The sequence below is a fragment of the Rosa chinensis genome, chromosome 7 (genome assembly GCF_002994745.2).
Source record: "Rosa chinensis cultivar Old Blush chromosome 7, RchiOBHm-V2, whole genome shotgun sequence".
NCBI classification, from domain to species: Eukaryota; Viridiplantae; Streptophyta; class Magnoliopsida; order Rosales; family Rosaceae; genus Rosa; species Rosa chinensis.
In genome coordinates, this window is record NC_037094.1 from 29,011,584 (window position 1) to 29,037,577 (window position 25,994).

General features: G+C 38.0%; 2 protein-coding genes across 2 annotated transcripts; both read left to right on the plus strand.

The window, feature by feature from the left end:
- Nucleotides 1-4,166: 4,166 nt before the first annotated feature.
- Nucleotides 4,167-4,805, plus strand: LOC112177746 (late embryogenesis abundant protein At1g64065). Its single transcript, XM_024316006.1, has one exon. The coding sequence runs from the start codon at nt 4,167-4,169 to the stop codon at nt 4,803-4,805; it is 639 nt and encodes a 212-aa protein (XP_024171774.1).
- A 1,638-nt stretch (nt 4,806-6,443) lies between these two features.
- LOC112177747 (transcription factor MYB119) lies at nt 6,444-8,125 on the plus strand. The gene is made up of 3 exons (XM_024316007.1): nt 6,444-6,907; nt 7,011-7,137; nt 7,697-8,125. Exons 1-3 carry the CDS (start codon nt 6,444-6,446, stop codon nt 8,123-8,125), a joined length of 1,020 nt encoding a protein of 339 aa, XP_024171775.1.
- The last annotated feature ends 17,869 nt before the right edge of the window (nt 8,126-25,994 follow it).

Sequence of the window (25,994 nt, forward strand, 5' to 3'; positions counted from 1 at the left end):
CGTAGCTCTGGTAGTTCTTTCCAAAGATTAATGTATTCACATGGTTGGAAAGGAATCGAGTTGGTGGAGGAAAAACATTGATAGCTAAGAGAGGTGTTGGTGATGGTTTCAGTGGAGGAGAAGAAGAGGATGGAGACGATCGAGTGGTGGCCCGTCGATTTCAGAGAAGATGAATAGTAAAATGATGAAAATATCCTTCAATATTTAACACCGTAGACGATTTTACTGTTTTCAGGTATGGAAATTGGGTCGGGGCCAAAACTTCAGGTACCATTGTGACATTTTTCAAAGTTTAGGTACGAAAATTAATAGTCTGGAAAAGTTCAAACATTGTTTGGACGAATTTCCCTTAAGAAATATGTGTAGCCTTATCTGAGAAACCCACAAAACAAAACCTCCAACAGTGATGGAAAATTGCGCAAGAAAGAAGAAGATGAATTGATAAAGGGGAGTTAATAAGGGAAATTGGATTCACAAAGTCACACTTCACAGGTTATTAACTGAAGAAAATAAGGGTTTGAATTGAAGAACACAGAAACAACCAAGGGATTCTGATCAAGGGAAGAACAGCATAGAAGAAAGATAGGGAGAGCTCGGAGGGTTCAAAGTGAGGAGAACTGGAGAAGAGCAAGTTTGAGGTCGTTTGATGGAGAGGACAAAAGGCTGCAATAACGTCGTTATTGGTATGTAAAAACTTTCATTAAACTCAGAGCTGTTCCGCATGCGATCATAAAACCCGGTTTAGAAAGCAGCTGAGGGGTTGCTTCTCGAAATCGACGTCGGATATCCCTTTGTGGTTTTTTTTATCATTTAATCAAACACTAAATTTTGGAAAGATCGATGTTAAATAAAAGCAGTCAATTTCTCTTGCATATTCATCAATTATACTTCTTGCGAGTGGAACAATTCTTTGGATAATAAGTCTAATTTTGTTGTATCTTTGAGTAACTTTTCAAAAGATCCATCAATTCTGAAATTGGAAGTTGCCAAGCATTCCCTCCAATGCAGTTGTCGGAGGAGTCGCCGTGAAATCGGCCGCCTTTTTTTTTTTGTTCAAATGAGGAATTTCATTAAAGCCCAGGGGCTAGTCAAAGAACAAACTGGAAATACAAATGACAAAGGAAAACTAGTAAAATAAAAAGTGAACACTTGGTAGAAACTTAAGAATTAAAGGGAGTAGGTGGTCTAGGGAGGCCATCAATTCTTAGAACAGAGACAATGGAGGTTGGGGGCCTATCAACCCAATCCAAGGAGCACAACCTTGATTTGGCTAGCTTAGCCACGGCATCCGCTACACGGTTAGCTTTTCTTGGGATCCACTTCCAAGTAATGTTTTCAAAAAGTGTCTTGATTTGTTGCTACTCATCTAAAAAGGGAGAGAGTTTCCAGCAAGGGTTGAGGTCAGGATTATCAATTGCTGAGAAGAGATCCTTGCAATCCCCTTCAAGGTGGACATGTCTGATTTGAAGACTGGAGGTAAGTCGAAGACCCAAAATAGCAGCTAGCTTCAGCTTCAATGGCAGAGTTTTTTTTTTGAGAAGGCCTGCAATTGAATTGTGGATGCCACAACTCAGCTTCAATGGCAGAGTTGTGGATGCCATATCTACAAAGGCCTTTAATTGAATTGCCATTGCTATTTCTAATAATCACTCCCATACCTACTTGGTGACTATCATGGTCCCATGCTCCATCAAATTAATCTTTACAAAAGGGTGGATGGGGAGAAGTGGAGAACCTATGCATGAATCAATGTGGGGACTATCAGAAGCAGTTGGGTTGTCAATCAGTCTGGAATTCAAAGCACTTTCAAGTTCAGATAATCCATACTAAATATGGAAAATGGTAGTTTCCGGATTGGGTGGGTGGTGATCATAGATTATAGAGCATCTTGTCTTCCAAATTTCCCAGAGATGATAGAATATAGAAGTAAGAAAAAGGCTGGGATCATCTGAGTATTTACCTCCTGTGTTAACACACTCCAAAAGGCATGAATTGAGTCGGGATATAAGGTTTTTCTGAGGCCTGTAGCCAAGAGGGCCACCAAACCAAACTCGTTTAGTCCAGGGACAAAGAAGAAGACAATGCTCAATTGTTTCAGGTTTTGTACCACATATGCCACAAAGGGGAGATGAGACAATCTTCTTCTTGTAAATGTTCCAACCAAACCAAACTCGTTCAGTCCAGGGACAAAGAAGAAGACAATGCTCAATTGTTTCAGGTTTTGTACCACATATGCCACAAAGGGGAGATGAGACAATCTTCTTCTTGTAAATTTTCCAATGGGTAGGAAGGGATCCAGTGATTGCTCTCCAAATAAAATTATTGACTTTCGGAACTACCTTAGCTCCCCAAATAAGTTTCCAGATTCTTGAGTTCATAGTATGAGAAGAAGAGGCATTGATTGAACATTTTGGTGGAATTTTGGAAAAGATACAGTGATAACCCGATCTAGCAGTGTAGACTCCATTTTTCTCCAAAGGCCATATGAGTTTATCATTCTTACTCAAATCACCGATGGGAATAGCCTTTATTGCAGCAATGTCAGAAGAGGTGAGGAAAGGCTCAATGTGATCAATTTTCCAGCTTTTGGACTCTTCATCAATGACTTCATTGACGCTTAAGGCGGTGAAGCGGTTAGAAATGTCTGTTGGTTTGATAACTCCACCCAAAATGTTAGGAACCCATCGATCTTTCCAAACATCAACACTTCTTCCATTGAAAACTTGCCACATAGCATTCTAGGAAATAGTATCTCTACATGCTAGGAAACTTCTCCAAACCCAAGAGGCTCATCCACCAATCCTGGCTTCCATAAATGTAGTATTGTCAAAATATCGAGCCTTTAGAATTCTTGCCCAAAGAGAGCTCAGATTTTTGATTGTCCTCCAACATTGCTTTGCTAGAAGAGCAATATTGAAAGACTCCAAGTCACGGAAACCCATTCCGCCAATAGCCTTACTTTTACAGAGATTCTGTCATGATTGCCAATGAAGTTTGTTCCCTTTTTCAGTTTGCCCCCACCAAAAATTGGCAATTTCAGAATTGATTTCTCTACATAAAGTAGCAGGCAGAAGAAACAGCGACATAGGATATGCAGGCACAGCAGTTGCAACTGCTTTGATAAGCCATTGTTTGTCATCAGGAGATCGAGCTCGTCCTCCAAAGCCTCCAGTAAGTAATTGAATATCACAAATTCAATTTGGGTTCTTGGAAATTGAAATTTATAATCCTATTGATTGATTTAATTCATGAATTTTGGAATCAGGAAGTGAAACTTATTAATGAAAACCCAACCAATCGCAGTTGAAGTTGGACAAAGCTTCTCAAATTTATCTTTATTAATTTCTCCTATCATGGATGAATCTGGATAGACACCTTCAGGTTTTGCATCCTTGATCAAGATTTCATGTCTACCAACCTTATTCAAGACATGTTGTTTATTTGGATGATCGATTGGAAGTAGGATAATATTTTTGGCCCAACGAATTGGGATAATTAGACTTTCAATTGTATTAAGGAAGAGTCGTATGGAGCCATGGAGGAAGAGACTATGGCGTGGGATTCCAAGTTATTTTAAGAAAAAGACATGTGTCAAAATAGGATAGGCACGTCACACCATGTCAGGTTGCCACGTGGTTCTACTGTTTTCTCCTTGAGAAACGGGGCCATAGTGATACATCACACCAAAAAATCAGTTAATTAAAATAGAAAACATTACGGAATATTGAATCCTAATTAATTATGGAATCTTGGCAATTCTAATATCTTGGCTCTCAATGGATAAAGCATGAAAACTAATTATAATAGGAAATAGAATCCTAATTAATTATGGAATACTGACAATCCTAATCTTATTAGAATTGGAGACTACTTTCCTGTTCTAGTGGAGGTCTATATAACCCTAAATATTTAAGACCACTAATACACAACCCTAACACCGATTTATAGAAACATTTTCAGGAAGCAAGCTAGAGTAGTCTCTCTTCTACCACCGTTCGAATCTCTCCTTCTTCACAATCTTGAAATTAGACCATATATAACTGACCTACTGTATTCCCCAAAGCTTTCAACCAACCTATCGTAATTAAAACCCTAGATACACAATCTTTAACCTTCCCGCACTTATTGCAACCTTCTCGATTCTCGATCGAAACACAATAACAAGAATGGAAGATGAAGAAAGCCAGGTCTGGGTCTCAACCCCCGGCAAACTACGCAATGAAAGAAACGAAGAGAATTCCATGTTCAAAGCCCTACGCAGAGAAAGAACCGACAAGTCCTTCTTGTTTATTTTCTTTGGGATTCTGGTCGTCTGCATCGCAGTCTTGTTGGTTGTCGCATTGTTTGTTCTTCGGGTCAAAACTCCTGAGGTCAAACTGAGATCCGTAAAGATGAAGAGTCTCAAGTACTCATTTTGGCCGCCTTCGTTTAATACAACTCTATCTGCGCAGATGACTGTAAAGAACCCCAACTTCGGCTACTACCTGTTCGAGCCGAGCACGGTGAGCTTCTTGTATGGTGGGAGCAGAGTTGGGGCTTCAAGATTGGGGAAGGGGGAAGTCAAATTGTTAACGACGGCGACGTTGAGTTTCGGCATGGATGTGAGATCCAACAGCCTACCGGAGGGTCGTAATACTTTGATCCGTGATCTTAACTCCGGAATTTTGAAGTTGAGCGCTTCTGGAAGTGTGAGTGGCAGAATGATATTATGGAAGATTGTAAACCAGAGCAAGACCAGTAACATTGACTGCAGCATGACGCTTGTTTTAAGGACTAAGACGATCAATGATTTGGTATGCAGATAGTATTGTTATTATTTGGCCTGGGTTTTTTGGTTCTATACATGTGTATTTGAAATCTAGTTGCTAATAATATATTCAATCAGTGATTTGGCTGACCAAATTGATTCAGATGAAACTAAAAATTCATACGTACATGCAAGTCCATTTGGAAACTTGAGTTACATCATCAACTCCAGTTGCAAACTTCTGAGCTATCCCAATTGGAAACTATTGTACAATAGCTAATCTGTGGAAAAATGTAACAGGGGATGAAGCTCTTTTCCTCTTCTTGACAAGGAAAAAAAAATTCAAACGCTTCAAAGTTGACGTTTTATGTGTGCATAAATTAAGGGTTCAAGGAGGAAATTAGTATATAAACGTACCAGATCTAAGTATGACTATAATTGATCGATCATGTCTTACTAAACAAAAACATCTACTAGGATATAGAAGGACTTTTCATGTCCTAATTAATGGTGACAAACTAATTCTAATGATCCAGATATGTTAATAACAATGTTAGTGCTTGCGAATTTCTGTCTATAATAACGAGCTTGGCTGCTTGGCGACCCCTCCATTCTTGGTGTGTTAATACTTAATGATGAATACAAATGTATGTAGCTCGCAATAAGAAAAAGAAGCAAGTTGAAAAAACCACAAAGAGGGAGGTTAAAATGGCAGAGATTGGAATAGGTCCACAAGCATATTACCTCAATAATTACTGTAACATTTAGTAGCCATAAACAGGCAATAAAAGGCATATTATTATGCAAAAAATCATCTTCCTAATAAATTATATTTAATCTCATAAAAGACTCAATAACAACAAATTTTGTATTGTCTATCCGGCCAGTTATTTCCAATCATGGCCTCAGTAGTCAAGTATACCCCTCATTTTCGTTATGTCCTTTTTTTTTTTTTTTTTTCTTGGAAGGTACAAACCAATGGAGCTCATATACAAGTATCATAATTTATATTTCGCACGTTGATACAAAAAACATTTATGAATTGAAATAAATTTATTTCAAAAACACAAATGACACTTCTTCAGTCACAATGTACTTTAGTGTCGTTTACATCATCTTTCACTAAAGTACATATTTCATCGATCATAAGAATGTTCAGGTGCCATTTTTTCATGATTTTCTCTTCTATATTTTGTGTTTTCAGATAAAAAGCTCCTAATAAATGAACCAGATATAAGAGTGTTAAGGGATATATCTGTTTTTCCAGCAATATACGGCGAAAAAGGAACAACATTTCAGAGCTGCCCAAATCACTATTCTTAATTTTATCCAAATTTCAAATAAGTTTTTGTAATATAATTGGTTTGATTAATAATTGTGTGTTTGATAACGGACCCAGTAATCTCTCCCCCAGCTCTTACTACTTTTGTACAATAGAGGAAGCTCAGGAGTTACAGCCACAACCAATTCTCAACCACTGGATCAACCTCCAGATCAACGACTATTAATCCATGTGGCTTATTACAAGGCTTAGTTCAAGCTTACTTCCCCAGCTCTGTTATGGGGTGTGTCTCATATTCTCCCTCTCTCACACAGAGAAAGAACAAAACAAACCCACAAAAGCCTCCCCAGGAATAATTCAAGCCTGAATTTTTCCCTTTTTCCTCAATTAAGCCTTGAACCTTCCTGTCGAAACATGGAAGGAGAAGATGGTGCTGCTTCTGATCATCTTCACCATCATCACGGTGTTTATGGCATTCGAAACAATCACATACAAAATCCTCATCAGCATCACAACCAACTCTTCAAGCCTGGTCCTCCGTTGACAGCCATAGACAGGTTCCTGTGGTCTCAAAACAATGCAAAGAACAAAGAGAGGATCATCTCCTCAAATGGGTTTTCCTCATTTGGTGGGGCAATGGGTGATCTGCATGCTTGTTCGAATTGGCCGCCGAGTAGTCTCGGAGAGACTAGCTTGGATGAACTGCTTTTTCTTGATCATGGTGAGGCCATGACTTGGCCTCCAGAGAAAATTCAAAACCCTAACATGGGGTTCAAAGAAGATCAAGTGAAGGTGGGCTCTAAAGGGGTGGGAAAGAGAGCTAAAACGGGTTCATCTGTGCCTTTAATCAAAGGACAGTGGACAGATGAAGAAGACAGGTAAATTGCATCTACACAATATTTTAACCCATTTGTTTTTTGTTTGTGTAAATGTTGATGCATGTAAAATGACTCTTGTTTGTTTTTTATTCAAATATCACAGAAAGCTGATGAGATTGGTGAAGCAATATGGAGTGACGAAATGGGCACAGATAGCTGAGAAGCTTGTAGGTAGAGCTGGGAAGCAATGTAGAGAAAGGTGGCATAATCATTTGCGCCCTGATATCAAGGTTTGTTCTTAATCTTTTATGATGTTGTTATATATTTCATTCTTACAATTGTTTTTCTAAAATCTATGAACTAAAACCTTTGGGATTAGTTCTTAGATTGTTTGTTTTGATTTTGTTAGATTCTTGGTATAATTAATTGGTTTCGTAGTCTATTAGGATAAATCTATGCTCTAAGTTCGCGAAGTCAATGGGCAAATATAGTCTGAAGATTACAAGGATCTATGGTTAGATCTAAAGAGATTTTTCTCTTTCCATTTGGGTAAGTCAAATTTCATTTCCATTTGGGTAAGTCAAATTTCATAATGTAAAACTAGGGTTTATATATTGTTCATTCCCTTATAATTTGTAATTAAATAATGTTTTTTTTTTTTAATTCAATTTTCCTAGGGTTCTTTTACAAATTTTCCAAGGGTTTTGTGATTAATTTTTGAAAGGTAAAAAATTATAGAAATTGATTGCACAATTTGGGTTTCCCTTAACTTAATTGTAGAGTGCGATAATTATATATATGCCAATTTCTTCTTGGTTGTTTTTTTTTTATTTTTTATTTTTTTCTCAGAAAGATAGTTGGACTGAAGAGGAAGAGAAGATATTAGTGGAAGTTCATGCTGAGGTTGGAAACCGCTGGGCAGAGATTGCTAAACGCATTCCGGGAAGAACCGAAAATGCCATTAAGAATCATTGGAATGCTACAAAAAGGAGGCAGAATTCAAGGAGAAAGAACAAACAGACATATACCAAAAATGGACCATCATCATCAAATAAGCCTCCTCAACCTTCCATACTTCAAAACTACATAAGAAGCAAGATATTCAATAACAAAGCCAACAACAACTCTTCTTCCAATGCTCCCCCTACCCCAAGCAACATCAGCACCACTACCCCTACCAGCCCCTCCAATCTCACCCAGGAAGAACCTTCAAAATCCCCTTCAATATTTTGCTCTCGGACCCATCGGATTTATCTAGTTGTGAACACTCTCCATTGAACATTGCAGCTGATTCCTACAATGATGAGGAACTTCTCTTCATGCAGAACTTCTTCAACAACAACAATAATGTTGACAATCATAATCATCATCAGCAGCAGCAGCAGCCATTACCCATCCACGATTACAATAATGGCCTTACTGCAAGTCCAATGGATACTACTCATGAGCTTGTCACTTCAACTCCAAAACCAAACATGTACACCAACGGAAACTTCCAAGCAGCTGTTAACAATATCGAATCCATCGAGAATTCTACAGAAGACCCGCAATCCATTAATCCCCCTACTACCCATCTCAGTTCTGATCTCTACCTCTCTTACCTCTTAAATGGAGGAGCCGGTTCATCATCATCTTCCGCGAATCATGATCATCATATGGGTAATTATTATAACATGAACATTGATTTGGTGACTCATCAACATCAAGCAACTTCTGCAACTGAAAGGAGAGAGATGGATCTGATTGAGATGGTTTCTTCTTCGTCTTCTTCTCAGTTTGCTCAAGGTACCAACAATACTAGCTTCTATTGATCTCCAAGAACGATCCAAAGTTCTCAATTGGCCAGTAGCTAGCTAGCTAGGAAACCAACGTTTTTAATGGGGTCACCTTGGAAATGTGAAGGCTGGAGCTTTTCGTTTTCTCTTTGGGCATGCAGGAAATTACCAGTTAATGTGGTTTAAGTTTTAGCTTGTTGCTCAAATGGTAGCGTGGTGATAAGCGTTTTCAGTTTTTATTGTTTTCTTCCGAGTCAGTTGTGATTATGAACAAATGGTGTGTGGTTTTCGTTTCGTAGCTGAACTTCTGTTGCAATCATTATTATTTTCTGGGTGTTACTTTTCTTAGTTCTGTTAGCGTCTTCTTCTTACTTTTCCCAACAGCCTCTGATCCATTACAGTTTTGTTAACGATGGTTTCTGGTGGACAAGTTAAAAGTGGTTGGGGGAATCTTTGTCCCAAGTCGGATCCCAACCTGAACCATTCATTGCATTTTGTAGAAACAAAGGAGTAATTTGCTACACTACACATACCAACTGAATCCTTTTTTAGCAAACTCGCGCGATCTCTCTCACTTACATTTGCCCTTATCTCAAGGATCTTTGTGATTGTCTTTTCATCACCGATATGAGAAAAAGCTGATACTTGCTCTAAAATTCCATGAAAATTGCTCTCTTATAATATAGAGCACATAATTATCACACTTTATAATGGCAAAACACCAAAACAATCTCTTAGAACACAATATTGGTCTTTTTAACACAAACAGAAGAGCCATGCCCCACTATTAAGTTAGTGATGTGAGCAGTGCATCTCACATGCATGTATTTGCCACTCAAAATCTGTTGATAAGATGCAGACTTGTTCATTCTAGACACAAGCCACTCTAAAGCAGACTTGTTTGCAGAGGCATTATCAACTGTAATGCACATGACTTTCACAATTCCCCACTGCACTAAACATGACTCAATAAGTTTCCCTATTGTTGACCCTTGATGATTGTGAATCACACATAAATTAATAACCTTCTTGTGCATCTTCCGATCTATGTCAATGAAATGGGCAGTAAGCACCATGTAATTGACATTTTGAACACTAGTCCAAGTATCGGTGGTTAGACTCAACCTATACTTCCTCAAAGTCTTCTTCAAATCCTTCTTTGAAGTATCATACATACTGAGAAATGTCCTACACAATTTCCTTCTAGAGGAAACATCAAAAAGAGGACACACTTTAACACAAAATCTGTTAAAGCCTTTTGTTTCTGTGATAGAATACGGAACAGGAACTAAGCATGGATCATGGAAGGGAGAGAGAGAGACACACAAGTATGTATAATGGTTCACCTTGCCCTTGAGGCAAGGCTACATCCACTTAGAGATTTTACTATGAGTGAGGTCAAGTGACCTTTGTAGTGATACAAGTGTGAAGATCATGGATCCATCTTCTCTAAGAAGGGGAGGACTTCCCTTTATAGCTAAGGGAAGTCCCACTCTATTCTATATTTCCAATGTGGGATACAACATACATATTGCTTCTCTTGAAGCCTCTTGGAGAGCGTGGGAGGGTGGCCTCCCTACGAGGTACCGGCTGACCTCCACCATAGCGAGGTAGCTCGGGTGTCGGACTACCGGATGCATGTCGTAAGCGGGACTAGCCATGTCGCGGGGCCCACCTAAGAGGTCGTTGCTTATGCTTGGCGGTATGTGATATAGGTGGTATGTACACCTTTCTTCTCCACAAAACTAAGAGGAAGCTCATCAATAACAATCATCTCTACACAAGCTTCTAAATAATCATCCACATAAGTTACTGTGGTTAGTCTATTCCCTTAAATTTATCACCAACAAGATTTTTCTGCGACTTTTCCATATTAGGAGGATAATATCTACAAGTCAAGTTAATATGCCTAATCATACCAGAAGTGCCATTCTTAGAACTTTCAACAGCAAAATCACCAACCTTTCCCCTAGGACAGTAGATCTAATGAGCTCTCTTATGAACTATCTGAATGTCTTTTCCATCAGCATCTTTAGCATGTTCAATCTTATCATACTCTTTAAAATGCTCCCAAACAAAACTACTTTTTATACCTGATTTTTCAGAGGGAGCCTCACCTATAGATGCAGCAGCTTCACTTCCAGAAGGTTGACTTGCAGTAGGTTGACTTGCAGCTCGTTCAAGAGTTGGATTTCCACCTTCAGGTTCTCTTGCAGCTTTGAGCAGTGCAGGAAAAGACGGTGATGTGGCTGTTGAAGAATCCTCAAGACCAGAAGCATCTGATCGAGGTCGAGCTATTTTCTTCCCTCAAGCCATTAGCTTCCTCAAGCCGCAAGAATCAAGATGTTGATGGCTCGGAACTTGCTGAATTTCGGAATCAATGATGTTGATGACTTGATGTGCTGAATTGATGAATGATGAATTATGGATCTATGGTTCTAAGCTTGGAACGGTGAGTGATACTGTGATTGAGTGGTTGCTGCTTGAAGGAATGAAGGGATCAGAATTGGGGATTATTTTACCGTTAGGATCGGCCTATCCAGTGTGCTCGAGTTCATGTTAAGACTATAGACTCGAAAATCAACCAATCAAATGCCATATAAATAGAAAAGTAAGAAAAATAGAATAAATGAAAATAAAAAGGGACGGGCCAGGCCTATGCGAGATTTAGACTTTCCGAACTGAAGCCAGTCCCGTTAAAACGGGACGGGCCCAAATAGTTAATTCTCAGGATTTCAAACCGTCCCGTCCCGCCAGTTTTCGGTACGGGACCTGTTCGAGTTCGGGTTTCCGGTTTCAGGTGCCCAGCCCTAATATGTATAAAACAATTTAATACCTGTGCAATTAACGGATCTGCATTCATCATGGTGCCAACAACCATAAACCCATATGCAGAATAACATTTTGCATTGTAAAGTCACTTGTTATACAAGCTACATTAGACTCAGACAAGGATCGCAGCATCCAGCCCTGCTCACTGCTATCATCGTTAACATTTGATGTATTAACACTGCCATCATTATCACTTGAGATCTCTAAGTGATCTAGACCTTCATTTATCACTTCAACCTCATCTCCCTCAATAACAAAATTCACACTGTTATCAGAAGTGCTTTCCCCTGCTTTGAAATCATTATCCTCAACCCCATTCCGCTCCTTCCATTTTTGAAAAGCCTTTAGTGAATCTTCATCGCGCCTTGTTTGCTCAATGATTGAGGAAAGATCTTCATCACAATTCTTCTCTTCTGTCACCTCACTCTCCACAGGTCTGCAACTTACCTCTTCAAATTTAGAAGGCGATGTCTAATCCTGCCTCCTAGCATCCACAAGTACGTCACCACCGGTTTTTTCCTTAGCATCTTGCTGAGAATCATTATCAACCAATGCCTCATAAGACTCACGTCTAGCTTTCCTTCTAAAAAACTTCTATGTGTACTCCGACTGACGGTAGGCATCTAATCACCGGCATTATCATCAGCTCATCCTTGGGATGCATCAATTCCATCAGAAACCATCTTGCCTTCAGTCTTTATCTCTTTCTTCTTTGGAAAATATCTCTTATGAATTCCCTCACTGCCCTCCTAATTCTCAGAACGAACATCACTTCTAACTTCCACCGCAGAACCATCAACAGAACGGCTTCAGAATCATCGATAACATTCAAATTTATATCTTTCAACTGAAGAATCCTTGAATTGGGGTTTCGTTCTCCAAGGTTTCCCACTCTTCCAAATAATGCCACCCGGGCAAGTCCTTCTTCGGCAACCTCCCGACATTGACGGTATGCACCGGCGGAGGACAGTCCCGGAGGTGCTTGGTGTTGATCGATCTCCAAAAACCATTGTCACACTAAACTGATTTGCTAAAGGAATGTGTTATTGAATTCAAAACAAACTGTTGGCTTTATAGCCTCAGAGCATCTCCAACAGTAGGAATTATTTTTTAGTTAAATTTAGCTAAAATTGTGAAATATAGCTATTGATTTAACAATGTTGCTCCAACAGTAGTAACTATTTATAAATAATATATTATATTTTATCGAATCATAAACTGACATGTGGACAAAAGAGAAGAGAGAAATATAACTTTTGCTTTAGCTATGCATGACACTACACCAAAAACAGTCTTTTACCGCCCACATTGTGCGCCGTAAATACCCTTTTACGGCGCACAAAAGTAGGCTGTAAATGCCGGAGCCGTAAAAGACATTCCTCTTTAACGGCGTTCATAAGCAGGCCATAATTGTGCATCCAAGTAGGCCGTAAAAGACATTCATCTATAATCCAATTTGATTTATGGGATGTTTGCAAGCCGTGAATGTCAAGAAAGCACGCCGTAAATGACCTTTATGACCACTTATTTACGGCACACTGGGCATGCCGTAAAAGACTCTATTCACGGCCTACAACGAATGCCGTAAAAGACCTTTTTTATGGCACACTTTTGCATGCCGTAAAAGAAGTAGTTGCCCAATTTGCACGCTGTAAAAAGCTTTTCTGTCAATTTTGATATGTCATTCACGACGCACATAACCTGCCATAAAAGTCTTTGTGGCAAAGAGGTTTCTTGGCTGCTCATAATCCAAAAATGATCAACTAACAAAATGACTTGAGCAAAAATAATATTAACCTCAAAGTACAGGTGAATCAGCATATATATCATAGATAATAGAAAGGGTTTTAACAAACTTTTTATATCCAATCTGCTACAGACCAAGTACAATTTCTAGCAAACTTGAGTTTAAACTTATGTTAAGATCGAATATAGCATTTTACAAAATATACTACATCATCTTTTGAACATTTAACCATCCAAATGCAGATTCTCTCAATTGACCATCACTTTGAGCACTTTATCATCAGTAGGGCATGTTAACAGAAACCTCAAAAAGTGGAAGTCCCTGTTATGAATGTAAAACACAGTTAATAATAAATGAAAGCAAGTACTCAGCAAACTATCTAATAGCAGATGACCATCTGAGAAACATACATATGGAGATGTCAATTTTTCTGTAACAGTAACAAGTTCAATTATCCAATACTTCACAACAAGTTTTCTGAAAACAATCAATGACATAAAAACACAACATAAACAACAAACACTAAAAGAGAGAGTATCCATAGTGCTTTTCCATTCCTCCAATCACACCGAAACTAAAAACCCAGCTCTCAACTCAGGCAAGGATATATAATATATCAGTATTAGGCAGTTCTAAAAAATTTTCAGGGAATAAGAAAGAATAAAATTGGTCAAGAATTCATACCAAGTGCGAGAAACAGGGCCGTAAGACATGGGATGCAAGTTCAGGTAATAAACCAACCAGTCTCAATTATGAACAATTGGTTTCAGCATCCAATTTATCTACTCTGATCAAAAGCAATGATCACCAAACTAGTTAAATAAAACCAAGTTCCAAAATAGATTGAAAGAGTCATAGGTAGCCTTTTCATCAATTAACAGAACAAAGAGAACAAAACGACAAAAAACCAAAACCCAAAGAATGGGGCGTGTGTATGTATTTATATATATATATATATATATAGACACACACACATGATTATACCTAGGCGGGAAGTAGGTAATTATGAATCTAGTGCTGTGCATATATGCCAAAGAACGAAAAAAAACTTTTATGCCATGCATCACCATCAGAAGGATGGTAGTCTGAAAACCCAACAACGAATTCAACACCTTCAAAATTTGCACCAGGAAAAGAAACGGCATGCTTGATCTCTGTTAACCTTTACAACAAAGTTTCAAGTATCCAATACTTCCAGTAATCAACCGTTTACTTGAATCAAACCTCTCACCACGAGGCCAAATCATTGATGTGCATTTGTTCATATATAAACAAGTATATACAATTATAAATATGTACGCTTAATTATAGATATAGAAATACATGGAGCTATTTAGAAAACCAAGATCAGTAATTGAAAAGCAAACACCAGCTAAGATGAAGATCACTTACAGATAACGTAGACTAAGCAAACTCTATCCAAATCCCCGCCAATCTTTTAGCCTAAGACAAGTATATGAATTCCATTAATACTTAATGTTAACTCCCAGATTTCATTACCAATTAAACTGCCCAAAATGGGATTCATTTGAAACCCTTACAATGATAGGAATCTCATAAACCCAAAACTTGAATTAATCAATCGTGTCTGAAGCAAAACATATTGACATGCAGCTAGCAACAATAAAACGAGAAAGAAAGAAACCCACCCGAAAGTTGAAATTTTTTTTTTTTTGTTACTAGAAAGTTGAAAAGGATATGGAAGTTCCTCTGGTGACTGCGAAGCCCCGCTGAGGCAGCTCAAACCATCTAGCAAGTGATCTTGAGCCAAATCGCAAAAAGATAGAAGAAATCAAAATCCCACCTGATGAGAAAAGATAAACAAAATAAAAAAGATAGAAATCTTACCGCTGGCCAAATATAAATTTCATCATTCAATTCATAATCCAAAATCCAATCTAATCATCTATTTGAATGAAGAGAACCAAAACTATAAGTAATGTATGAATGAAGTAGATGTGTGTATGGGTGCATATATATATATATATCTATGAATAGATATATATGGGTGCAGCGTACAAAAATTGAAAGCTACAGCAATATGAATATATATATATATATATATATATGGGTGCATATATATATATATGTATAGATATATGTATGTATGTATAGTGCAGCGTACAAAAATTGAAAGCTACAGCAATATATATATATATATATATATATATATATATATATATATATGGAGCTATTCAATAAACCAAGATCAGTAATTGAAAAGCAAACACCAGATAAGATTAAGATCACTTACAGGTATGTAGACTAAGCAAACTCCACCCAAATCCCAACCAACCTTTCAGCCTAAGACAAATATATGAATTCCATTAGTACTCAGCGTTAACTCCCAAATACATGAGAGAATCAAGGTATATAACAGTATCAATAAACATGAGACTCGTCTAAAGCTCATTCACGACCTTTCCCATTACATGCATATAGAAGACACACAATACGATGTCAAGTATAACCATGGGAAAATATAGACCATGCTGGACCCAACATGGGAACATATAATGCCACAATAGTATTGCCTTGTTAAATAATGACGACCAGTATACAACCATGGAAGTAATTGCTATCTTTCATAACCAAAAGACAACTGAATACTCATGTCTCAAAACTGAAAATGCTAAAAACAACTGATGGAGAACTTCTGACTCGGTGACTTTATTAAATACATTTCTTTTCTATCTCAAAGTATGCTTGAAGAGGAATCGTATATATCATAAAACAGTATAATTTCAAAAGATCAGAAGGTGAAAATATCAAGAAAAAGATAACTATATCTGCAAACATTGACAAAATTATTGCCAATGGTATGGTTACGAGAAATTGAACACAGCATGCATCACCATCATAAAGATGGTTTTCCAGAATTTGCCTGTGATTACAACCTTACCTTAATGAGGACATTAAATGTACATAAAAATAGAGAAAGGGAATTAGTGTCACTAAGCCGAGAAGACTACTCGATAGAAGAAAAGGTCTCCTTGTTTCCAGTCACCATAGAAATCCACTCCGGTCAGCTATCAACTTTACTGTAATTATTTTCATATTATTTTCATCTGTTCTTGTTTTTACATGTTCTTTTTCACTCTCAACTTCAGTTTCTTGCTTTTGATTCCTTTAGGAATAAATAACTTGAGGACACAACAAATACTTAACTTGAACTAAAGAAAGATTACAACTCAAGTGCTTCTGGTTTATGGGGTGCTGAATTTTCTTGCTAGGAATGGTTATACTGAAATCTGTGCGACTTTAGGCTCTTCAGGGATTGCTGACCTACCTAAATTATTATACCTTTTGTATTGATAGAATGTTCAAGCCAAGTGATTTGCTCTTGAAATGAGAGTAAATTTTTTGGGTTTAATTGTGTCTTGGACACTTTCAAATAGATTGCTTAAACAAAAGAAAGATGAGAACTTTAGAGCTTCTTGTTCATTGGGTACTAAGTTTAAGGCCGATTTATCATCTTGTTCATATGATCCCATTACCTAATCAGTCTGTTAGGACTCTGAGTTTTCCACCATTTTGATTCGTTCATATATAAACGGGTATATACAATTATATATATGTATGATTAATTATAGATATAGAAATACATGGAGCTATTCAATAAACCAAGGTGATCAGTAATTGAAAAGCAAACACCAGCTAAGATGAAGATCACTTACAGGTATGTAGACTAAGCAAACTCCACCCAAATCCCAACCAACCTTTCAACCTAAGACAAATATATGAATTCCATTAGTACTCAACGTTAACTCCCAGATTTCATTACCAATTAAACTGCCCAAAATGGGATTCTTTAGAAACCATTAAAATGATAGGAATCCCATAAACCCAAACCAAGAATTAATCAATCGTGTCTGAAGCAAAACATAATGAAACCATACTAAGGATATTAGAGCACGAATTCACCTTGGGTATCCAATCTTGCAGTCTCTCCTCTTTTCCCCAATTCGCTACCTCTGCTTGATCCCTGTAATATTGAACATAACTCAATAGACCCAGAATGGGATTTTATTCCCCAAAATGAAACTATAAAGTCCCACTAAGGCTTAGAACAGTCAACATTGATCAAAATTAAACTCTCAAATGTAGGTACAGATAGTTAAGCCAACAAACTAGGCAAAGTAAGTAGACAAGAAGCCTTCCCACAATTCAAAAGATGAAAGCTGAAACAATAAGTGAAAAAAATTGTACCTTGATTTGGCGAGACCCATATAGCAAGTGAGCAAGACAAGGCCAAAGTTCTCAACTTTCTCCAAATGGGTTTTAGAAACTTCAAGACTCGGATTCCGGTGGCCCGAATCTCCGAGAGCGGTGATCAATCACTTCAATGTTCTTTAATTTGGAGCTCAATCGATCCATGGCATCTCGATGACAAGAGCAGAAAACGTGGTGGTGGTGAGAGGTGGCCGGCGACTCGGCGGAGAGCAAATCCACTGAACGGCGACTCGGCGGTGGGAAGAGATGGAAAATTGAGGTCTGTCGCGGGGGGGGGGAGAGAAAAGTTTTGTTTTATGAAATGAAAAAAAATAGAATTAGAAAGTGTAGAGGGAAGAGATGGGGGGAAATAAAAACTTTGGTGAAAATTTCGCGCCTTATACTTTTACAGCACACATTAATGCACGTTGTAAAAGGCTATATTAAAAACTACATTAACGGCGCACATTCTTGCAGGCTGTAAAAGATAACACTATTACGGCGTGCATCAATGCATGCCATAAAAGACCAAATAAAAATTGACATTAACGGCTTGCATCAATGCATGCCATAAAAGACCAAATAAAAATTGACATTAACGGCGCGCATCAATGCATGTCATAAAAGATCAAATGAAAATTGACATTAACGGCGTGCATCCAGAAAGGGTATTCACAGCATGCCGTGAAAGTGCGCCGTAAATGTATGTATGTTAAGGCACTCATTGATGCACGCCGTAAAATGTGTGTTGTAAAAGAGTCATTTTCTTGTAGTGTGATTAAGGCTTAAAGCCAACAGTTTGTTTTGAATTCAATAACACATTCCTTCAGCAAATCAGTTTAGTGTGACACTGGTTTTTGGAGATTGATCAACACCAAGCACCTCCGGGACTGTCCTCCGCCGGTGCATACCGTCAATGTCAGGAGGTTGCCGAAGAAGGACTTGCCCGGGTGGCATTATTTGGAAGAGTGGGAAGCGCTGGAGAACGAAACCCCAATTCAAGGATTCTCTTCGTGCAGAACTTCTTCAACAACAACAATAATGTTGACAATCATAATCATCAGCAGCAGTAGCCATTACCCATCCACGATTACAATAATGACCTTACTGCAAGTCCAATGAATACTACTCATGAGCTTGTCACTTCAACTCCAAAACCAAACATGTACACCAACGGAAACTTCCAAGCAGCTGTTAACAATATCGAATCCATCGAGAATTCTACAGAAGACCCGCAATCCATTAATCCCCCTACTACCCATCTCAGTTCTGATCTCTACCTCTCTTACCTCTTAAATGGAGGAGCCGGTTCATCATCATCTTCCGCGAACTTAGAGCATCTCCAACAGTATGAATTACTTTTTAGTTAAATTTAGCTAAAGATGTGAAATATAACTATTGATTTAACAATATTGCTCCGGCAGTAGTAGCTATTTGTAAATAATATACTAAATTTTTTCGAATCGTAAACTGACATGTGGACAAAAGAGGAGAGAGAAATATAACTTTTGCTTTAGCTATGCGCTAAAGCTAAATTTAACTTGGGTATAGCTAGTTTGTTGGAGTTGATTTTTGCTTTAAAAATAGTTATATATAGCTAAGAATTGAATTTAACTAGCCTGTTGGAGATGCTCTTAGTTATAGCTAGTCTGTTGGAATTGAATTTAATTTAAAAATAGTTATATATAGCTATAATTTGAATTTAACTAGTATGTTGGAGATGCCCTAAGAGCATCTCCAACAGTAGGAATTATTTTTTAGTTAAATTTAGCTAAAGTTGTGAAATATAGCTATTGATTTAACAATGTTTCTCCAACAGTAGGAACTATTTATAAATAATATATTATATTTTATCGAATCTTAAACTGACATATGGACAAAAGATGAGAGAGAAACATAACTTTTGCTTTAGCTATGCATGATTAGGGCATCTCCAACAGACTAGTTAAATTCAAATTATAGCTATATATAACTATTTTGAAAGTAAAATTCAACTCCAACAGACTAGCTATAACTAATATAGCTAGCCAATTTAGCTAAAACTAAATTTAACTTAGTTATAGCTAGTCTGTTGGAGTTGAATTTTGCTTTAAAAATAGTTATATATAGCTACAATTTGAATTTAACTAGTCTGTTGGAGATGCCCTTACAACTCAAAGAAATCGAAGCAATAACAAGAACCACGTTTTACACGGCCTACAACGTGGTGACTAGAAAAAGTCTAAACCCTATCTGCAAGTCCCTGAAGAATAGGACTTTATTAACAAACTTGTTGAACGAAAACTTAGGAAACAAGAAAACAGAAAGCCTAACAAACTAATGCCAACATTCCCTCCCTTAAACTAGATGCAACAACATTTAGTTTACCTCTGAAGCTTCAATCATTCCCAGCATGCTATGAAGTCTCAAGAACTGCTCCAATTTGAGAGGTTTTGTCATTATGTCTGCAGCTTGAATATGCGAATTACAGTAGCTCAACTCAACAACTCCATCTTTCGCCAAATCCCTCAGAAAATGGAACCTTATGTCAATATGTTTGCTTCTGCCATGAAAGACCGGATTCTTGGACAATTGTATAGTAGAGCTGTTGTCACATTGAATCACAGTGCTCTTCTCCTCCTTAAGACCAAGCTTTTCTAATACTTTTCTAAGCCAAACACACTGACATGCCACAAAGTGCAGCTGCTATATACTCAGCCTCAGTGGTAGACAATGTCACTATCGGCTGTAACTGCTCCAGAACCAAGCAAGAACACAAAACCAGAGATGCTTCGCCGGTCATCCAAGTCGCTGGCGAAATCACTATCAGTGTATGCCACAAGACCTGTTCTTCCACCTTAATTTCTTGTAGAAAATGCCTAGCTCCGTTGTCCCTCTCACATACCTTAGTATCCGCTTTGCTACAAGCCAATGAGCCATCGTTGGACAAGACATGAATTTACTAATCAGACTTACTCCATACATCAGATCGAGCCTAGTTGCAGTCAAATATATGAGACTGCCAACTACTTGTTTGAACACGGTTGGATCAACCTTGACCCCTGCCTCATGTTTCGACAATTTTGTGCCTAGAACAATGGGATTCTTCACTGCATTACTGTTCTCCATGCCAAACCTTGCTAGAATTTCATGAGCATATCTTCTTTGACATATGAAAATTCCACTTGAACTCTGCACAACCTCAACTCCGAGGAAGTACCTCATTCTCCCCAAATCGGACATATCAAATTCCAACATCATTGAACTTTTAAACTCATCACACATGCTCCTATCATTTCCAGTATATATCAAGTCATCAACATAAAGGCTTGCTATTAAAATTTTACCTCCTTCCTTTGACTTTGTAAACAGTGTGTGTTCATAAGAACACCTCTCGAAGCCTTCTCGGACAAAGTAAGCTTCTATCTTGTTGCACCATGCCCTCGGCTCTTGCTTAAGGCCATACAATGCCTTTCTTAACTTGTAAACTCTGACCTCTTCACCTTTCTTTACAAAACCAACAAGCTGCTGTACAAACACCTCCTCGTTGAGCTCACCGTGAAGAAATGCGCTCTTCACGTCTAACTGGAAAACATCCCAACTATATTGAGCTGCCATAGCAAGTATCAAACGAATAGTATCAAGTCTTGCCACCGGAGCAAACACTTCGGTGTAATCAACTCTGTATAGCTGTGCATACCCTTTGGCCACTAACCTTGCTTTGAACTTATCTATCTCTCCATTCTCGTTAAGTTTGGTCTTGAAAACCCACTTAACCCCAATTGGCTTTACTCCACTTGGCAAGTCAGTCAACTCCCATGTCTTGTTCTTTTCTATAGATTCAATTTCTGCCACCATTGCATCCCTCCATTTCTTGCTTTTGACGGCTTCCTCAAATGTAAATGGATCATCCTCAGTCACCATCATCATTGCATTCAAAACATCTTCCTCAGACAAACCTTCTCCGGTTTCATAATCTGCCATCCAAACTGGTTCTCTTGTATCTCTCCTAACCCTCCCTTCAGCTAAAGCCTCCTGAACATTATTGGCTCATTTGGAGGTGAACCAGCTTCGCCAAAGTTGTTACTTGAACTGCTTGGGCCTGCACCATTGTTCACTTCTTCATTTTGATATGCCTCCTCCTCAGTGTCACTCTCATCTTCATCATCTCCCCATTCTAAAATATCCAGCGCATTCTTCTTCAGTTCTGCCCCAATTCCAGCTTTCTCCTTCTTCAAACACCACGTCTTTGCTAACAATGACTTTCTTGGAGACTGGATCAAACAGTCTATAGGCTTTCGATTCATCGCTTACCCCCAACAAAACACACTTCTTGCTCTTGTCATCCAACTTGCTCCTTTTCTGATCTGGTATGTGGACATGAGCTACGCATCCGAAGACTCGGAAATACTCCACTGTTGGTTTCACACCACTCCATGCTTCTTCTGGAGTTTTGTTTTGCACAGCTATTGTAGGATATCTATTAAGGACATGCACACTACATCTCACGGGTTCGGCCAAAACACTTTGGGAACTTGCTTCTCAACCAACATAGACCGTACCATGTTCATTATCGTCCTGTTCTTCCTCTCAGCAACTCCTTCTTGCTGAGGAGTGTAAGCTGCAGTCAACTGTCTAGTACTTATGCCATGAGCCTTGCAAAATTCTCCAACCTCATTTGAGGTGAACTCACCACCTCTATCTGTTCTCAAACAGGTTATATACGCACTAATTTCTTTTTCAACACAGACTTTAAAACTTTTAAACATAGCAAATGCCTCTGACTTTTCATGTAAGAATTAAATCCAAGTTTTACCAGTAAAATCATCGATAAAACTTAAGATATACCTCTTGTTACTGTTTGAAGCTGGTTTGATAGGCCCACATATGTCTGCGTGCACGAGTTGAAGCTTGTTTGATGCTCTCCACAAACTCTTTTTCGGCATAGAATCTCTGTGTTGCTTGCCGGTTAAGTAATCTGTGCATAGTTTCTTCGGAGTCTTGAGGAAGGGCAATCCATCAACCATCTTCTTATATGAGAGCATTCTTAGTCCCTTGTAGTTCAAATGCCCAAATCGACAGTACCAAAGGTGAGACTCATTTTCTGACTCAGCTTGAAAGCATGCAGAAACTTTTGGTGCCATAGAAGCTAACAAATAAAACATTCTATTCCCACTCATATCAATGTGCATGATTAATCCTCCTAGGATGATATACTTTGCAAGTTCCATGTTGAATTAAAATGGCTGACCTTTTTTCTTGAAGCTGTCCTATGCTCAACAAATTGTTCTTAAGCTCAGGAATATAATAAACATCTGATATCACCTGAGTGAAGCCATTTACTTGCAACCGAATACTTCCTTTTCCCACAACAGCCATTCTGGTGTCATTGCCGAGTTTTACTATTTGTCGAAAGCCCTCATTTAGTTCTGAGAACCATTCTTTGTTCCCTGTCATGTGATTGCTACAGCCCGAGTTGAGAAACCAAACTTCTTCCCTCTTAGTTTGATGCAGATCGACATAGGACATTAGTAAGAGCTATTCTTCTTTATCTAACTCAGCATAGTTAGCCTTTTTCTCCCTGATAGGAGCATTTTAATGCGACGTTTTAACTGTTATTTCCCTATATTTTCTGCGTTATTTCCTTAATAAAACTCTGTTTAGGAAAGTTTCCATTCTTCGAATGGGAAAGTTCCTAATTGTAGAAAGTTTCCGTTTTGTAGTTTCTATTTTCCATTTTTAGAAAGTTTCCATTTTAGTTTAAGAAAGTTTCCATTTCTTATTTTAGAAAGCTTCTATTTTCAGGTTTTTGGAATAAATAAGCAGAATTGAGTTCATAAATGGAACGAGAAGTTTCATGAAGATGACATGGCAAGGAGAGAATCAAGGAAGAGTTTTTTTTTAAAAAAGGAAAATATATTTTCCTTGGGGATTAAATTTGCCGTGTAATACTTAAGGAAAAACAAGGTGATAACTTGGGAATTGAAGATGATTGATTGAGGATTTCAAGGAGAGATTTTCTTGGGAGATTTTTATGGAAAGAAATATTGTTGGAGGAATAATTTGGTGTGATTGCCAACGTGAAAATCAGAAATAATCAAGGAGATGACGCCAAGAGAGATTCAAGGGAGATATTTATGGAAGGAAAATATGTGTACACCAAGGAAAAGCTAAAAAGGCGTCTAGATTCATCCCTAAATTCTCTAAAGGAATGTTGGCCGAAATTCATGAAGAAAATCAGAATAATTTCAAGGAAATTCGGCAATTAAATATTAGGGAGGTATTTTAGAGAATTATGATTGGTTCGAACACATCACAAGGCTTACTTGACATTCTATGATTGGTTGGACCACATCACAAGCTTACTTGGCGAATTATCATTGGTTGAAGCTATGTGGAAAATTCTGATTGCTTTGTGAACCCTAGCCATGCTCCTATATAAAACTCCCCCTTTCTCAACGTCAAGGCTTCCTCTCCCCCATACAATTTACACTTTAGAAAAAAATCAGAAAATCTTCTTAGCATAGCCGTGAGTTTCTCCATCCTCTAGTCATCTCCACGAGTTCAAGCAAGGCCAAGGGAGAAGAAGCATAGCCGTGAGCATCCATCATCCATCTCCAACCTTGAAGCTTGCTTTCGAGGTTCAAGAGACCACCACATCAATCGTTCATCACCATCCCCATCTCACGGTGTAATCCGATTCTCCTTTGTAACCTTTGCTTTGAATTTCGTTGGTTATGAACTAGTTGACATATATGTTTGAACAAATATTAATTTCTGAAATTTTTATGATTAATTGAGAATTTTCAGATTCATATTATTGTGATTCGAGAGTTGCTTATGTGGGTTTGTTTAATTAAATTTGCGTTATAGATAACTTTTGTATTTTAATCTTATGTGGTTGCAAACACTTAGGGTTTCGATATAATTGGTGCTAGGTTTAAGAACATGAAATCGACTTTTCGTTTTGTGTAAACTTGAATCAAAGTAGTAAAGGTTTTGTATAAAGATTGAATTTAATTAACGAGGATTGCAATTAGGTGGACTTTTCCATACTAAGTTGTACACTTGAGTTGATAGCCTTTCTCTATGTGTAATGCGTTAAACATGACATGATTGACTAGCTTTCTAGGGTTTGATTGCATGTTTGATAGGATTAATCTAGGTGCTTTCGCTTAGGTTAATTAGCATTGAAAAGTAAAAAATGGGAATTCATTTGCTTTCGAATGTTTCACATGATCAACTCCTTTCTCATGACTTAGATGAACAATATTAGGGTTTGAGTCAATTTTAATTATATGTTTCGATTTTGATCTTTGTTCTCTCATTCCATTCGTATTTTTATGTTTTTGCATTTTAATTGTTTTGTTAACTTAGTTTTATTTTCGAAAAACCAAAAACAAAATCCCCCCTTTTCGTGTACAATGTTTATAGTTGTGAATATCTTTGTGAATATTATACTTTGTTTTAATTTTAATTGTTTAATTGTTTGACAATGACAGGTGTATCCTCAATCCCCGGAATAGAACGATCCCTACTTACTTATACTACTAACGATATTTTCAGGGTTAAATTATGCGCTTGCTTTAGCTGCATCACTCCCAGTCAGGACACTCATACTGATAGTGTCCCAACTTGTGACATTTGAAGCATTTGCTAATAACCTTGTTCGAGGGCTGTCTTTCCCTTCCTCTGCCTCAACCTCCTCTAAACATTCCTTTACCCCTTCCTTTTCCTGCCTTGTCTTCATGGGTAATCTTTAATGCCTGCTTTTCCTCCTGGTACCCTTGCATCGGTTGTTCATGAACTAACAGACTCCCATGAAGCTCATCAATGCTCATGGCGGTAAGATCATTTGACTCTTCTATCGAACACACAACATAATTTGGATGTCATGGACCTCAGGATTTTTTCAACCACCACATTCTACTCCATTCGCTCTCTATGTACCTTCATTTTGTTCACCTTCACCACAGTTAGGGTTCTTGAGACATAGCTGTCCACCTACTCACCCTCCTTCATACCAAGTAGCTCGAACTCCCTTCTTAAAGCCAGCAGTTGCGCCCTTCTCACCTTCGTTGAGCCTTGATACTTCTGTTTCATTGACTCCCAGATGGCTTTGGATGTTCCTTTGTCAAGAATAGTCTCCATAATCTCTCTTTTGATTGCTTGAAACAGAAAGTTCTTGACCTTCAAGTCTTTGAGCTTTGCTTTATCCACTACTTTTCGTTGCGCCTCAGTTGTTGTCGCCCCTCGAACCAGCGCTGGAATTCCTTCAACTACCAGACTCCAATACTCCTTGCTTCTTAAGAAGTTTTCCATTAACACAAACCAATGGTCATAATGACCATCAAATTTAGAAATGGTTGCTTGCACAAACTTCTCTGTTGATGAGGTCGACATCTCAAAAACCCTACCCCCCCGGGTTTTCCACACACAATCACTCTGTGTTTCTCTCCCTGTCAATCTCTCGTGTTTCACTCAGAAAACCTCTCTCACACTCCTTATCAGGCCCCTATATGGAGCTCTGATACCAATTGTTGATCTCCAAAAACCAGTGTCACACTAAATTGATTTGCTGAAGGAATGTGTTATTGAATTC